Genomic DNA, 15,052 nt, shown 5'->3' on the forward strand with positions numbered 1-15,052 from the left:
CCAACCTTAACCTTAATTCCAACGCTAACCCTAATTTCAACCCTAACGGAAAAATAAAAATAAATATATTTTCTTTATTTCATTATTTTCCCTACCTATGGGGGTGATAAAGGGGGAGTTTATTTACTATTTTTTTATTTTGATCACTGTGATAGACCCTATCACAGTTATCAAAATGAATGAATCTGCTGGGTGCTGGCCGGCAGATCTCTGCGGGCGCACTGCGCTTGCGCTCGCCATTTTAGAAGATGGCGGCGCCCATGGGAGAAGGCCCGTAGATGTAGGAACACTGGGACTCGGGAAGTACATGGGGTAGGGTGGAATCGCACGGCGGAGGGAGAAGAGGGGAGGGGAGCAAATACTGACAGCGGCGGCAGATTGCCGTCATCAGTCGGTGGCGGTGGCAGATCGCCTCGTCAGTCGTTAGCGGGGGCAGATCGCGGTCTCCAGCCATGGCCAATGATATTGAAGCATCGGTCATGGCTGGATTGTAATATTTCACCAAGTTTCATTGGTGAAATATTACAATTGCTCTGATTGGTTGTTGAAAGTGAAACAGCCAAACAGAGTGATCATAGCCATGGGGGGGCAAAGCCACCCCCCCAGGGTGAAGTACCAGTCCTCCTGTATCTGCGGGTCGGGTGACCTTTCAGTGACCCGGTCACCCGACCCACAGGAACGCGATTTGTGCCATGACACCTACGTAGGCATCATAGGTCGGAATGGCACAAATTTTCATGACGCCTACGTTGGGAAGGGGTTAAGAACTTAGTATCACCCAGTTGCAGTTTTGGTGCAGCTAACATTTTCATTACATTTTTGTAAGCAAATAACAGTTTTCTCACTTCTCTAAATGCAATCTTCAGCTCTCGTACTCCCACCATGTTTTCTGTTTCTGCCAGCATCTTTGGTCCAATCAATTCCACAAAATCTTCAAAGTCCACACGACCACCCACTATGAACAATCATGAAGAGCAATGAAAAATGATATAAAGTTAGTAGCCATCATGAAGGAAATGTGCTATATACAGTTATCGGTATATAGAGGCCGTGCACCTTTATTCTATATAGGTGATATGGAAAAAGATGAACATTAATATGTCATATATGTTTGGGTAGGGAAAATACAACAAATATAACTCCCAGGCATCAAACTGTGGTGTTAAATGTCTCGCTGAATATATGATTCCAGGAGAACTCTCAGCTAAAGCAAATCACTTAGAGAATATAATAATAAATATACAGTATTAAAGGCCCTTGAAAAAGTATTTAACTCTCTTAAAAGTCATCACATTTATCTAGATTACAAATGACACTATGGTGAGTGTCACACAGCCATGGAACGTGGGCTCATCCAGGTAATGGAAGCGTGCAGGAGCTATCTGTCTCATCCAAAATATGGACAAAACTAGTACACACTGCAGCATTCTACCAATGTACAATACACACAGTAAGCTGCCAATGAGTGGTGTGGGCGGCGTTATACAGGGCTCAGCATTCTGAGCAGTGCTAAATCTTCTGCAGAGAAAACAGTGATTCTATCAGTATGACAGCATTCATATCAGCAAGTGACACATTGCAGGGATCAAGGTCTCAGTCCCTACATAATGCTGCTCTCAGATTTCATAGAAAAACACTGATGTCAGATTCCCTTTAATACAGACCGCCATCCCTGAATGCAGACTCCTTGGCCTGGACTGCTTTATACACAGATCTCTTTCCAGACCAGTCTGCATCCTCCCCCTCCCGAATACAGACCACACCTACAGTGGGTACGTAAAATATTCAGACTCCTTTGGTAAATTCAAAAAAGTTAATTTTTTTCTCATTAATGTACACTCTGCAACTCATCTTGACTGAAAAATCTCAGAAATGTAGAAATTTTTGCAAATTTATTAAAAAAGAATAACTGAAATATCACATGGTCATAAGTCTTCAGACTCTTTGCTCAGTATTGAGTAGAAGCTCCCTTTTGAGCTTGTACAGCCATAAGTTGGGAAAGATGCAACAAGTTTTTCACACCTGGATTTGGGGATTCTCTGCCATTCTTCCTTGCAGATCCTCTCCAGTTCCGTCAGGTTGGATGGTGAACGTTGGTGTACGGCCATTTTCAGGTCTCTCCAGAGATGCTCAATTGGGTTTAGGTCAGGGCTCTGGCTGGGCCAGTCAAGAATGGTCACAGAGTTGTTCTGAAGCCACTCCTTTGTTATTTTAGCTGTGTGCTTAGGGTCATTGTCTTGTCGGAAGGTGAACCTTCGGCGAAGTCTGATCTCCAGAGCGCTCTGGAGGAGGTTTTCATCCAAGATATCTCTGTAGTTGGCGGCATTCATGTTTCCTTCAATTGCAACCAGTCGTCCTGTTCCTGCAGCTGAAAAACATCCACATAGCATGATGCTGCCACCACGTTTCACTGTTGGGATTGTATTGGGCAGGTGATGAGCAGTGCCTGGTTTTTTCCACACATACCGCTTAGAATTATCACCAAAAAGTTCTATCTTCGTCTCATCAGACCAGAGAATCTTATTTCCCATAGTCTGGGAGTCCTTCATGTGTTTTTCAGCAAGCTCTATGTGGGCTTTCATATGTTTTGCACTGAGGAGAGGCTTCCGTCTGGCCACTCTGCCATAAAGGGACCGTTAGGAGCAGGCCCAGGGGTTCGAGTACCACGGTAGCCGGTATCGAGAGGGACGGCTCACAGGAGACACGGGTGGGTATGACTGAGGGACGGTACTGGATACTAGGAACACCAGGTGTGTACACGGAAGTGCGCTAACTACAGGATAGTGCGAGACAGGTACACGTGAGCACGTATGGCATGTGGCGAGTAATACGTCCGGAGGTAAACCAAGCAAGATGCGTGCAAGGAGCACGACAGAGTACAGAATGGAGCAGCAGTCATGCCAGGAGGAGTATTAGAGTATAGGGACAGAGAGAGTGCCCGGAGGCACAGCGGAGCAAGAGATAGAGCACAAGATCCGAGTGGATGCCAGAGGGCACGACTGAGCAAAGACAGAGCGAATTGGAAGTTCAGAAAGGTTGCCCTGGAGCACCAAGAACACAAGGCGGAACAGAGGACCTGAGTACAGCGAACAGCCTGGCAGAGACACAGATGTCCCAGCCAGGAAGCACAACAATAATCAGGCACCTCCCATCGGGGGAGGTCGCCTGATATAGCACATGACTACTACATGTTCCGGGTCAGGTCCTCTAGCCAGAAGCACCTGACCACTTCAGCTTCCGGGTCAGGTCCTCCTTTACCATAGAGAGGACCGACCCGAGGCCTGGAGGACCGGAACGCGCCAGCGCGAGCGTGACATGGAGGAGGCGAAAACCCGAGAGTGCGGTGTGCGCGTGCGCACCCGACGAGGGACCCGGAGCGGGCGCGACACTGGAGAGAATGACGTCGGGACCGCAGTCCCGCCTCCTGGTGAGCGCGGCATGACAGTACCCCCTCCCTTACGCCCCCTCTTTCTAGGTCTGGAAAACCGCACCTTATCTTCAGGAGCGGGATCCAGGTACCTCCCATCTGCATGTGGTCCTATCAGATCCAAAGTCTCTCCAAGAGAAAATTTGGTCCTCTGCTGTACCCTGGAGAACTCCACGGACAGAGAGCCGGAGGCAGGTACGCCCAAGACAGGACGAACCGGCAGAGGCACACTGACATGCTTGGAGGCCGAAGCGGTGGTGCGGGCACTGAAAGTCAGCTCAGCCTCAAGAGGCGAGCTGTCGGAGGATGGTTGCTTGGGAACTTCCTTCTTGGCACAGGACGGACAAGCAGCCACAAAGTCTTTGACATCCTGAGCAATAGACGGCCACCAGTAGCAGTGTGATAAACAGGAGAGTGTCCTCTTGACACCAACATGGCCGGTAACCGGAGAAGAATGTCCCCAGGATAACACACCTTTACGGTTACCTTTAGACACAAAGGTCTCCCCCGGGCACTGGGATGTCAACTTGACGGAAGCCACGGTAATTACCTTGGACCGGTTACTTGACAGATGTGGAGACTGACTCTCAGCCCCCTTCTCGACAATGTCACAAGTCACCGGCCGATTGCTTAACAGATGTGGAGACTGACTCTCAGCCCCCTTCACGACACTGTCACACGTCACAGACCGGTTGCTTGACAGATGTGGAGACTGATTCTCAGCCCCCTTCTCGACAATGTCACAAGTCACAGGCCGGTTGCTTGACAGATGTGGAGACTGACTCTCAGCCCCTTCTCAACAATGTCACATGTCACAGACCGGTTGCTTGACAGATGTGGAGACTGACTCTCCGCCCCCTTCTCGACAATGTCACACATCACAGACTGGTTGCTTGACAGATGTGCAGACTGATTCTCAGCCCCATTCTCGACAATGTCACACGTCTCAGACCGGTTAGCGGACGGCGGACCTGTAACCGCCGAAGACGAGCAAGCAGGGTTCTTCGGATGAACGGACAGCAGGCAACTTTTTTGACAGGACGGTCCCCAACGGAGTATATCACCGGATTGCCAGTCCAGGGTCCGTGAGTTCGTAACCAAGGAAGACCAAGAAGAAGGGTATGAGCCGAAGTCAGCAATACGTTGAAGGAGATCTGCTCCCGATGACATGTGCCAATCTGCAACCCTACTTCCTCAGTGACCTGGTTAACGGTGTCCTGCAAGGGCTTACCGTCGACCGGAACTACCGACCTAGGAGTCTCTAGGGATCTGACAGGAATCCGAAACTTCTTAACTGCCTCGAGACTAATAAAGTTACCCACTGCACCAGAGTCCACAATAGCCTTCACAGTGCAACTCTCGGAACCAAAATTCAGGGACACAGGCACGGTCAGGGCTAAAGAGGAATCACATACACCAGTGGAGAGCTCACTTACCAGTCCCAGGCGGAGAAACTTCCCCGGTCTCTTGGGACATGAGCATAGGAAGTGGGAGGCATCCCCACAATAGAAACAGAGCCCTTGTGCCTGCCTCTTCACGCGACGCCGTTGAGCTATCTGGAGACGATCCACCTGCATAGGCTCAGGTACCAGATCTACTGCAGATAACTCGGGTAACGGATGGGAAGAACTGCGCCTGGAAGAGAAGAGACGGGAGGCCCCTCTCTCTCTAGCTGACTCGCGAGTGCTCTCCTGGTAGCGCAAATCAATGCGTGTCGCAAGAGAGATGAGGTCCTCTAAAATGGTAGGAGTATCTCGGCCCCCCAGTTCGTCTTTGATCCGGCTGGACAGACCACACCAAAAGGCCCCTACGAGGGCATCATTATTCCAACCAAGTTCGGAGGACAAGGTGCGAAAACATATCGCGTATTGTCCAACTGTTAGAGTACCTTTACGGAGATTAAAGAGTGACTCGGTGGTGGAAGTGAGGCGACCCGGCTCGTCGAACACCTTACGGAAGGTGTCCAAAAAGACGGAAAGCTGAGAGACAAGTGGGTCATCCCGCTCCCAAAGGGGATTAACCCATGCAAGGGCCTTCCCCTCTAAGTGAGAAACTACAACTATAAGTGCTATTTTAGCACGATCGGTGGGGTAATGCTGCAGCAAAAACTCAAAATGCAAACGACACTGATTCAAAAACCCGCGACACAACACAGGGTCACCACCATACCGAGGTGGCTTACATAAGCGCGGTAGCGAAAGAGGAACCATGGCCTGGGCAGAAACGGATTGTATAGACAGGAGCCGATTATCTAGCAATGACATATAGTTGAGGATCTGGGCCTGGGAGTCGCGTTGCTGCGCGAGTTCCAGCTGGAGACTGGCCAACTGGGCAGCATTCCCAGGCTCAGAGGACAGTAAGGCAGATAAACAGGACTCCATGGACTTGAGAAATAACATAATTCTAGTCTGGTTTTCCCGGAGGAACGCCAGCTCCTTTTGGACGGAAGCCGCGGTACCAGCGGGGTCCATGGCCTGATTATACTGTGAGAGTGGATGGTCTGGAGCCGGAAACTCCAGGAGTGGACCCTCTGGGCCATGGCGCCGAGGGGCTCCGGGCGAGCTGCCAGGTGGAACCGACCCCTATACAGTGACCGTTAGGAGCAGGCCCAGGGGTTCGAGTACCACGGTAGCCGGTACCAACTCCGGGCGAGCTGCCAGGTGGAACCGACCCCTATACAGGGACTGTTAGGAGCAGGCCCAGGGGTTCGAGTACCACGGTAGCCGGTACCAAGAGGGACGGCTCACAGGAGACACGGGTGGGTATGACTGAGGGACGGTACTGGATACTAGGAACACCAGGTGTGTACACGGAAGTGCGCTAACTACAGGATAGTGCGAGACAGGTACACGTGAGCACGTATGGCGTGTGGCGAGTAATAAGTCTGGAGGTAAACCAAGCAAGACGCGTGCAAGGAGCACGACAGAGTACAGAATGGAGCAGCAGTCGTGCCAGGAGGAGTATTAGAGTATAGGGACAGAGAGAGTGCCCGGAGGCACAGCGGAGCAAGAGATAGAGCACAAGATCCGAGTGGATGCCAGAGGGCACGACTGAGCAAAATGGAAGTTCAGAAAGGGTGCCCTGGAGCACCAAGAACACAAGGCGGAACAGAGGACCTGAGTACAGCGAACAGCCTGGCAGAGACACAGATGTCCCAGCCTGGAAGCACAACAATAATCAGGCACCTCCCATCGGGGGAGGTTGCCTGATATAGCACATGACTACTACAGGTTCCGGGTCAGGTCCTCTAGCCAGAAGCACCTTACCACTACAGCTTCCGGGTCAGTCCTCCTTTACTATAGAGAGGACCGACCCGAGGCCTGGAACGTGCCAGCGCGAGCGCGACATGGAGGAGGCGAAAACCCAAGAGTGCGGTGTGCGCACCCGACGAGGGACCCAGAGCGGGCACGACACTGGAGAGAATGACGTCGGGACAGCAGTCCCGCCTCCTGGTGAGCGCGGCATGACAGTGGAACTTTCTCCCATCTCCCTACTGCATCTGTGGAGCTCAGCCACAGCAATCTTGGGGTTCTTCTTGTTAGGCGTCGGATTCCTGGCACTGCACAGTGGGAATCCAGAGCCAGACATCCTGCGGTCTCCCATTCCTCTCCGACCGCTCGGACTCCTGCTCAGCAATTTCGGCTGGCCAGGCATCTCCCTCTGACTCGTTCTGTGAGCCTGGATGTTGCTGCCACCTCTGGTGCAGCAATGGTGACGCAACCTGCTTTGCAGGGAACTGCTCCCGAGGCTAAGTCCTCATGCCGTGCTACTAGGCATGCCCACAACTTGTCCTCTCAGTGGAGAGCAGGGGTCACATGTGCAGGTCCTATGTCAGATCTGATTTGTCCTTCCTATAGTACTGGAAGGTCCCGGAAGCGCATGGCTATAAAAAGCCCGCATGGCGGCTCGGCCATGCGCTAGTGTAGCATATTATGCTGTGTGTGTATATGGTGATGGATGCATGGACTGGTGACTGACTCATTTGAAACCCCTTCCCTCGGTTATTACGAATGGTGACAGATTGTTGGGTAGTCAGCTCCAGGTTGTGGCCAGCTACACGCCACTGTGCCTCCTGCACGACACACTAGCGTCCGACGGTGCTCGGTCGTTCCGACGCCGTCGCTCAGCAGCGATAGTTATTGCCGCGCTGCGGTTGCAGCGTTCTTAGCGTCTGCGGTTGCAGCGTCATTCGCTGGGTATCCTGTGAAGTAAACAGGGCCAGCGTCCTCATACAACTCTGTTGTTTTAGCGACTCTGTGTGTGAACAGAGCCGTACTTAGCGTTCGGGTGACGTTAACCCGAGCGCAGTACCTCACCTTTCGGTGCATCCGCCATTACTCAGCAGCGGTCTTGTCACCTACCGCACGGTGGACCCCGGGCGGCGAACGCACCTCCTATTATTTATATCTGGTGCGTTCCGCCAACCCTAACACTTCTTTACCTCTCTCACCAAGGCTCTTCTCCCATGATTGCTCAGTTTGGCTGGATGGCCTGGTCTAGGAAGACTTCTGGTGGTCCCAAACTTCTTCCATTTAAGGATTATGGAGGTCACTGTGCTCTTAGGTACCTTGAGTACTGCAGAAATTCTTTTGTAACCTTGGCCAGATGTATGCCTTGCCACAAGTCTGTCTCTGAGCTCCTTGGCCAGTTCCTTTGCCTTATGATTCTCATTTGGCCTGACATGCACTGTGAGCTGTGAGGTCTTATAGAGACAGGTGTGTGCCTTTACAAATCAAGTCCTATCAGTTTAATTAAACGCAGCTGGACTCCAATGAAAGAGTAGATCCATCTCAAGGAGGATCACAAGGAAACAGACAGCATGTGACTTAAATATGAGTGTCTGAGCAAAGGGTCTGAATACTTATGACCATGTGATATTTCAGTTTTTCTTTTTTAATAAATTTGCAAAATTTTCTACATTTCTGGGGGTTTTTTTCAGTCAAGTTGGGGTGTAGAGTGTACATTAATGAGAAAAAAATATGAACTTTTTTGAATTTACCAAATGGATGCAATGAGACAGAGTGAAAAATTTAAAGGAGTCTGAATACTTTCTGTACCCACTGTTGATATACTAATCCCAAACCCCATAACATTGTGTACAAAATCCACATTCTTGTGTATGATTATATCCATTCATTTCCTGCCTCCACTATGATAATGACATGCATGGCCCCTTCAGAATAATTATACCCCCCCCCCCCCCGAGTAGCCCCTGGAGTATGCGTACCACAGGTTGAGAAACTGAAATCTAGTGGGACTCTGTCACCCCTATGACTCCTAGCCTGACTCTTACTGCCTCTGGCTTCAGCTATTATCTTGCAAAATACAAATCACTCCTTTATATGTAGAGTAATCTTGTATAATGTGCAGTGACTTAACTCCTCCACAAAAAGAAGAAAAGCCTTTATTCATTACTCACACTATATTTACACTTTCTTAAGTCTTCGAATGACATATTTCACTTCCTCTTCACACCCCAAATACTGCTACCCTCAAAACAAAGGGCCTTACTGATGCATGAAAGATGTCTGTGAACTCTAGTTTATAAATGATAAATCATATATCCAACATACTGAACGTTACAAATTGTACAGGAGATCAAATATATACCACAGGAGGGAAACCTCAGACCCATTTACGGCTCACGATGACCTTTTCTCCGGCCCCTGGCAAAATTCTTAGGGACCGCAGTGCTCTGGCCACCAGCTGCGATTTGCCAGCAGTTTAATTTCTTCATATTCTGCAAGCATGTGCATGCAGTGTTCACTATTGAACAGCCGCAGCCCCAAGGTGTCTTCTGTGATGTCTATACCCCAGCCTCATAGTGTCTCCTGAGATGTCTGTACCACAGACCCATGTCTCCTTTGATGTCTATGTCACAATCCCAAAGTGTCTCTTGTAATGTCTATGCCACAGCCCCAAAGTTTCCCCTGGGATATGTGGGTCGCCCTCCCAGGGCTGTGGGGTACTCAGTACCGGGCCGGTGTCAGGGGGAATGTGCTGCGGTGGCGGTGACCCGGTCCGTGGCCCTGGGCGCCCAATAAAATGGTGGTTTAATGTAATGGTTTATATGGATAGTTCGTGATGCCACCCGTGGTGTTTGGCAAGTGTGATGTTAGGCCAACGCTGCATACAGATCCGCTGGGACTGATGGTGTGGTGCAGCAAAGATGGTGTAGCTCCCCACAGGTGGAGCTGTGTTCCCAGGGCAGTGTAGATGCGATGCTGGAGGAGAGGCGCAGTCAGTGTGGATGCTGATACCCAGATGTAGCTGTGCTGAAGATGTTGCGCACGAATGACTGGAGGACACCAGGCTTGCAGTTTCAAAGCTTTACTCACAGTTCTTGGTACACACTGGTGCCTGCCTCCGTGCCGTGTCCTCCGGGGCTGAGACTCAGCCAACCTCCAGGCAAGATAGGATTCTCCCAGCCAACACTCCGCCAACATGTGCCTTTCTGAACGTCTCCTCCAATGCGCCTTTTAGTGTGAAGCACTCCAGTACTTAGTTACCCTGGAATGCCTCCTGACAGATGTTCCTAGAACCTCACTTGTATGACAGACAGCTGTAGCCTGCTCGGGGACCTCCAGGATCCCGGCTCTCTATCCGTGTTGCTGTTGTGTCCCAAGTCTTAGATGGGAGTAGTGCATTTACAGCCAGCTACTCCACCGGTGTCTGCTGCAGAACCATAAGTGTCCATACAACCTCGGGGATCGGGCCCCGGCCTTGCGCTGAGAACCTATAGGCAGGGTTCCTCTCTCAACCCACGTCTCCTCTCTGTTCTCATCTCCTTCGTTCCGTACTTGTCTTTCTCTCTCTTATGGAAGTGCAGGTTACAGTTCTACGTCTCTCTCTTTCTCTCTCCTTTCCCGTGCCAGCTGGCTCAGATCACTGAGGCAGCTGCAGCACTCCTTCTTCCCAGACCAGTCCTCAGACTCTCCTGACTGACTGTCTTCCTCCTCTCTCACTCTCCTGTGAGACTGAGCCCTCAGGCTGAACTGAACTCCTGTCAGGCTGAGCCCTCAGGCTGAACTGAACTGTAATCCTACAATTTCCCCTTCTTTTATATCTAACTCCACCTAACTCCCAGCACATCTAGTGTTACGAAGCCAGGAACCACGAAAGGTGCTCTGCTACCCTCTGAGCTAAGAGCCGCAATGTGGCCCTGCTGAACTATCCTGTGTGTGGGATGCAGGTGTTGGAGTGTGGCAAGGAGTTCCCACCTTACCTGGATGGTGGGGCACTACACCTTAGGAGAAGGTGCAGTACCTCTGTGGTGACTGAGCCTCAGGGGCGCCACATATGTATACTGGAGCCCAAAATTTCTCCAAGGATGTCTATACCGCAGGCCCATGTCTCCTGTTATGTCTGTGCTGCAGCCCTAAAGTGTCTTCTGTGATATCTGTGCTGCAGCCCCAACGTGTCTCCTGTTATGTATATATTGCAACCCCATGTCTCCTATGATGTCTGTGCCGCTGCCTCATGTCTCCTGTTATGTCTGTATTGCAGCTCAAAAATGTCTCCTGTAATATCTATACCACAGCCCCATGTCTCCTGTGATGTCTATGCCCCAGCCCCATGTCTCTAGAGATGTCTTTGCCACAGCCCAATGTCTCCTGTGATGTCTACGCCCCAGCCCCAGTGTCTTCTGTGATGTCTATGCCCCAGCATCTCCAGTGATGTATATACATCAGTTTAGGTGTCTCCTATGTGATGTGTATCCGGCAGTCTCAGTGTTTCCTATGTGATGTGTGAAGAACTGGCCACAGACTTTTTCCAGTACTGAGCTCCAATATGTTGATCTAATTGTTGTGTTTATTAGAGATTTGCTTGCTCGTCAGGTTAATGTACTCAAATCTCTCCTGGAGAGTGTTCAGCCTCACAAATCAATGTTCCCATTTAGTGAGAGTAAGCAGAGGAAGATGTGCGGGCTGGATCTCATGTATACATAAAGCTTACATTACCATTTCTGTCCTGCATTTGATGGGGACATGTGGGCCTTTGTTCCTCTATGCAGGGGGCATCTCTAATAAACAACCCTGCAGACAGGCTGGAAACTGGGCTTCTGGAAAATTCTTCATGCTTTGAGCTAAAACCCAATGTTTAAGGGGAAGGGCGTGACCATGTCTGCCCATCCCAGGATAGGGAGAACAATAAGCCACATGTTTAGTGAGGCAGTTGGTGCAGTGACACCAAGGGGCGAGAATCTGTTGGTGAGGTCCTGGTGCTCCTGTATGGATGGCCTATGGCGATTGGAGATGGTTTGCTGGCTGAAACTTGATAACAAGGGCTATGATAATGAAATCTAGCGTCTGGATGTGAGGAATTATCTTAAGGACTGTTGTTGCCAGCTGGAGCAGGAGACATATGCTACGGTCTTTGCATGGAGCATGGACTGTTACTACAGACTATACTGGTGGGAGATACAAAAGCTGTGGGCCAACCAAAAGTTGGGAGACAGTGGGTATCACCTGGTATGGGGATAGTGGAACTATCGGCCCCAGGATGGGATCTTGTGGACTGGGGACATTGCATTTTGACCATCTACCTGGAATTGCTGTAAGACCATGGATGTAAGGGATAAAAATAGTTGCATTGTTAACCTGCCTAGGTGATTATTACAACCCAGAACCTCAGATCTTCACATGATGTATAGTGCAGATTTTTCACTGCTACAGTTCTATAAATATAATGTGAGCAGTATTGTATTTACCACTATAAGGAGACCTGCAGTGTAATATACATCTGTTGGAAAAGCAGTTACAAGAAGCATCATCAACAATACTGCCTAACATTACAGCCGCAACAAACAGAAGCAGTTTCATAGATCGATGGCTGTGTCTCAACTGACAGAAGAGCAGCTTCGTAAATACACTTCATTTTTAAACATGTTTGTGTTAACTTAGTGTAACAGTCATTACCTGTTAATCATTAAAAATGTAAGCTATAGCTGGGTTCACAATTTTGGGTCGATTCATCAAAGCTTCCATGCTAGAAAACGTGTATAAAATTCTTTGAAAAGTTGTAAAAGTTTTCACGTAAGGTTTAAACCAGCTTTGTCAAAAAGAGCAGATTTGCGGAGAGACGTAGCTACATCAGACCATAAATTCATTAAAGGTTTTGTCATTTCTTACCCCAGAAATACTACTCCAGTGTTTAACCAGGGTAGCACTCACTTTTGGCGAGTTGCACGGAGGTATGAAGGAGTACAATGCACTGAATTCATTAAGATGTGCACTCCACAATGAATTTGGCTCATGTTCTCAATGGCATGTGCCTCGCAATAAATTCAGCACATTGTACTCCTGCACAACATTTCTTAAGACTAGAGTTGAGCGACTTTTGGTTTTTTAGGGTCGCGTTTCGTTTCGTGAAACCCGACTTTTCCAAAAGTCGGGTCGAGCAAGATCGCCCGATTATAGGGAAAAGTCGGGGTCGTCCCGAAACACGAAACCCAATGTAAGTCAATGGGGAATAAAAGTCGGCAGTGAGAGGAGGACAGGAAACACACCTACAGTGCCCATTTGAATGCCAAAAGCATCAATTCTTCTTACTTAAGCTTGTCAACCTTAATTAACTTCATAATACAAGTTACGCACTGAAAAATGGGGGTTATTTGGCTAAAGTTGTGGGGGGGAGGGCTGGATGCAGGTTTTCATGTGCCCTGGGCGAAAGAGCGCCCCTTTAACACATACCACAACTCATCATGCTCCGATACGGCAGAGAAATAGCGGTATAGTACAATGAAAAATACCTCACTTTTTACATCTCATGACGAGGCCCATCTATTTCTCCATACAGAATCATTGGTCCCATATAATGTTTGAAACAGTATATGATGAGCTCCACATAATGCTACAGTATATGTTGGTCCCCATGGATGAAGCTCCACTGTCTTATGGGCCCAAATAATGCTCCAAACATAATGGGCCCTATTTCTAATGCTCTAGTGTATAATGGGCCCTGTAAGTGCTGCTCCAGTGTCTGATGTCCACCTTTGGAATGTTCCAGTGTATGGTGGGCCCCATCTATCATTCTCCAGAGTATAGTGCTCCCCAAAAATTGCTGTCCCAACATTGAAAACAATCAAATAAGTCTCCTCGCTAGGGAATCCCTGTACTTGTCTGGATTCCTCGTCGTCCCCATCTTCCATCTCACTGCACAGTATTTCAACTTTGCAAGTGCTGTGATCCTGAGCAAGCAGGGGGGGCCCACTCGTTGGCGACGGCACTGGCACAGGGCCCCTGATAGTACGGTGGAGTGTCTGATGGCGGGTGGGCCGAACCTGCACTTTCATCTGCAGCTTCCTCTTTGTCACCGTGTAAGATGGAACTGTATATGGGAAGGGTAACCTGAGTTTCATCAGGGTCAGATTCAGGTCGTGTAGCGTGCGAGGGGAATGTAGTGGTCTGGGTCAATGTACCAGCAGATTCATCGAGCAGTGGCTGGGCATCAGTGCACTTGTGTCGCCCCCAGGAGTACGGTCGCCACAGTGGCATTACCTTCTTCCTAGGGAGTGTGATGTCATGCTTGGGAGCAACGAAGGATCTCTCTAGCAGGTTAACTGATTGGGCGGCGTTATTCCCACGAGTCATGACCCTCCAAACAGCGTTCATGAAGGCAAAGTGTTTGTTTTACGTGGGCAGTATGGTTGCAAAGCTGAACCTTAAAGGAATGTCCAGAAGGGCACCACCAGGAGTGGAGCCTACGGTTAAATTCGACTCCACCTGGGAAACCTCAACCATGCCAGCTACAGAACAGATGCACACATTGCAAGCTTAATTCCGTTAACGAACGAGACTCCGTCATGCCCCGCGGTCCGAGTCCAGCTTACTAGAGGGACACGTGAGGCTCTGGCACATGAGATTGGCCAATAACTGGTGTGTCATGCCCTTACATGTCCGTGGCTGCATGTGCGCTACACTGAAAAGGCCAGCGTTTGTCGCTTACAGGTGCAGATAACCCGCTGAACAACGTTAGTGATGGGGATCACTGATTACAATTATTACCCGCGAACAATGATTTCCCAGTAAGTGCAGGTCAACCGCAGTTCCGGAATTAGGCCTAACCGTCATTCCTGAAAAAATGAAAAACTTACGTGTGCAAACCACAGGTGCTGTAGCTTGCTTAACAGCTCGCCAGCCGTTCCCACGCCCAGTATGGATTACACGTGATTGCACAAAGGTGAGAAAGGGTACCGTATCCCCAGATAACATGTATGGATAGCGTACACATTCAAAATATATGTCTATACATCAGGAGGCAGGCTCAGACGGTGTTAGGCCCAGTATGGATTGCACGTGATTGCACAAAGGTGAGAAAGGGTACCGTATCCCCAGATAACATGTATGGATAGCGTACACATTCAAAATATATGTCTCAGGAGGCAGGCTCAGACGGTGTTAGGCCCAGTATGGATTGCACGTGATTGCACAAAGGTTAGAAAGGGTACCGTATCCCCGAATAACATGTATGGATAGCGTACACATTCAAAATATATGTCTCAGGAGGCAGGCTCAGACGGTGTTAGGCCCAGTATGGATTGCACGTGATTGCACAAAGGTTAGAAAGGGTACCGTTTCCCCGGATAACATGTATGGATAGCGTACACATTCAAAATATATGTCT

The 15,052-nt window shown here is 49.4% G+C and overlaps 1 protein-coding gene across 1 annotated transcript in view; it reads right to left on the bottom strand.

The window, feature by feature from the left end:
* Positions 1 to 15,052, bottom strand: part of LOC141100163 (calcium-binding protein 5-like) — a 76,443-nt gene that overhangs the window by 14,428 nt on the left and 46,963 nt on the right. Inside the window, exon 4 of the mRNA XM_073588439.1 lies at positions 846 to 955. Within this exon, the coding sequence (XP_073444540.1) occupies positions 846 to 955 (110 nt within the window). The remainder of the gene's footprint in view (positions 1 to 845; positions 956 to 15,052) is intronic.

Source organism: Dendrobates tinctorius, unplaced genomic scaffold, assembly GCF_039654945.1.
Source record: "Dendrobates tinctorius isolate UK_male_01 unplaced genomic scaffold, ASM3965494v1 ptg000103l, whole genome shotgun sequence".
Taxonomy (NCBI): Eukaryota; Metazoa; Chordata; class Amphibia; order Anura; family Dendrobatidae; genus Dendrobates; species Dendrobates tinctorius.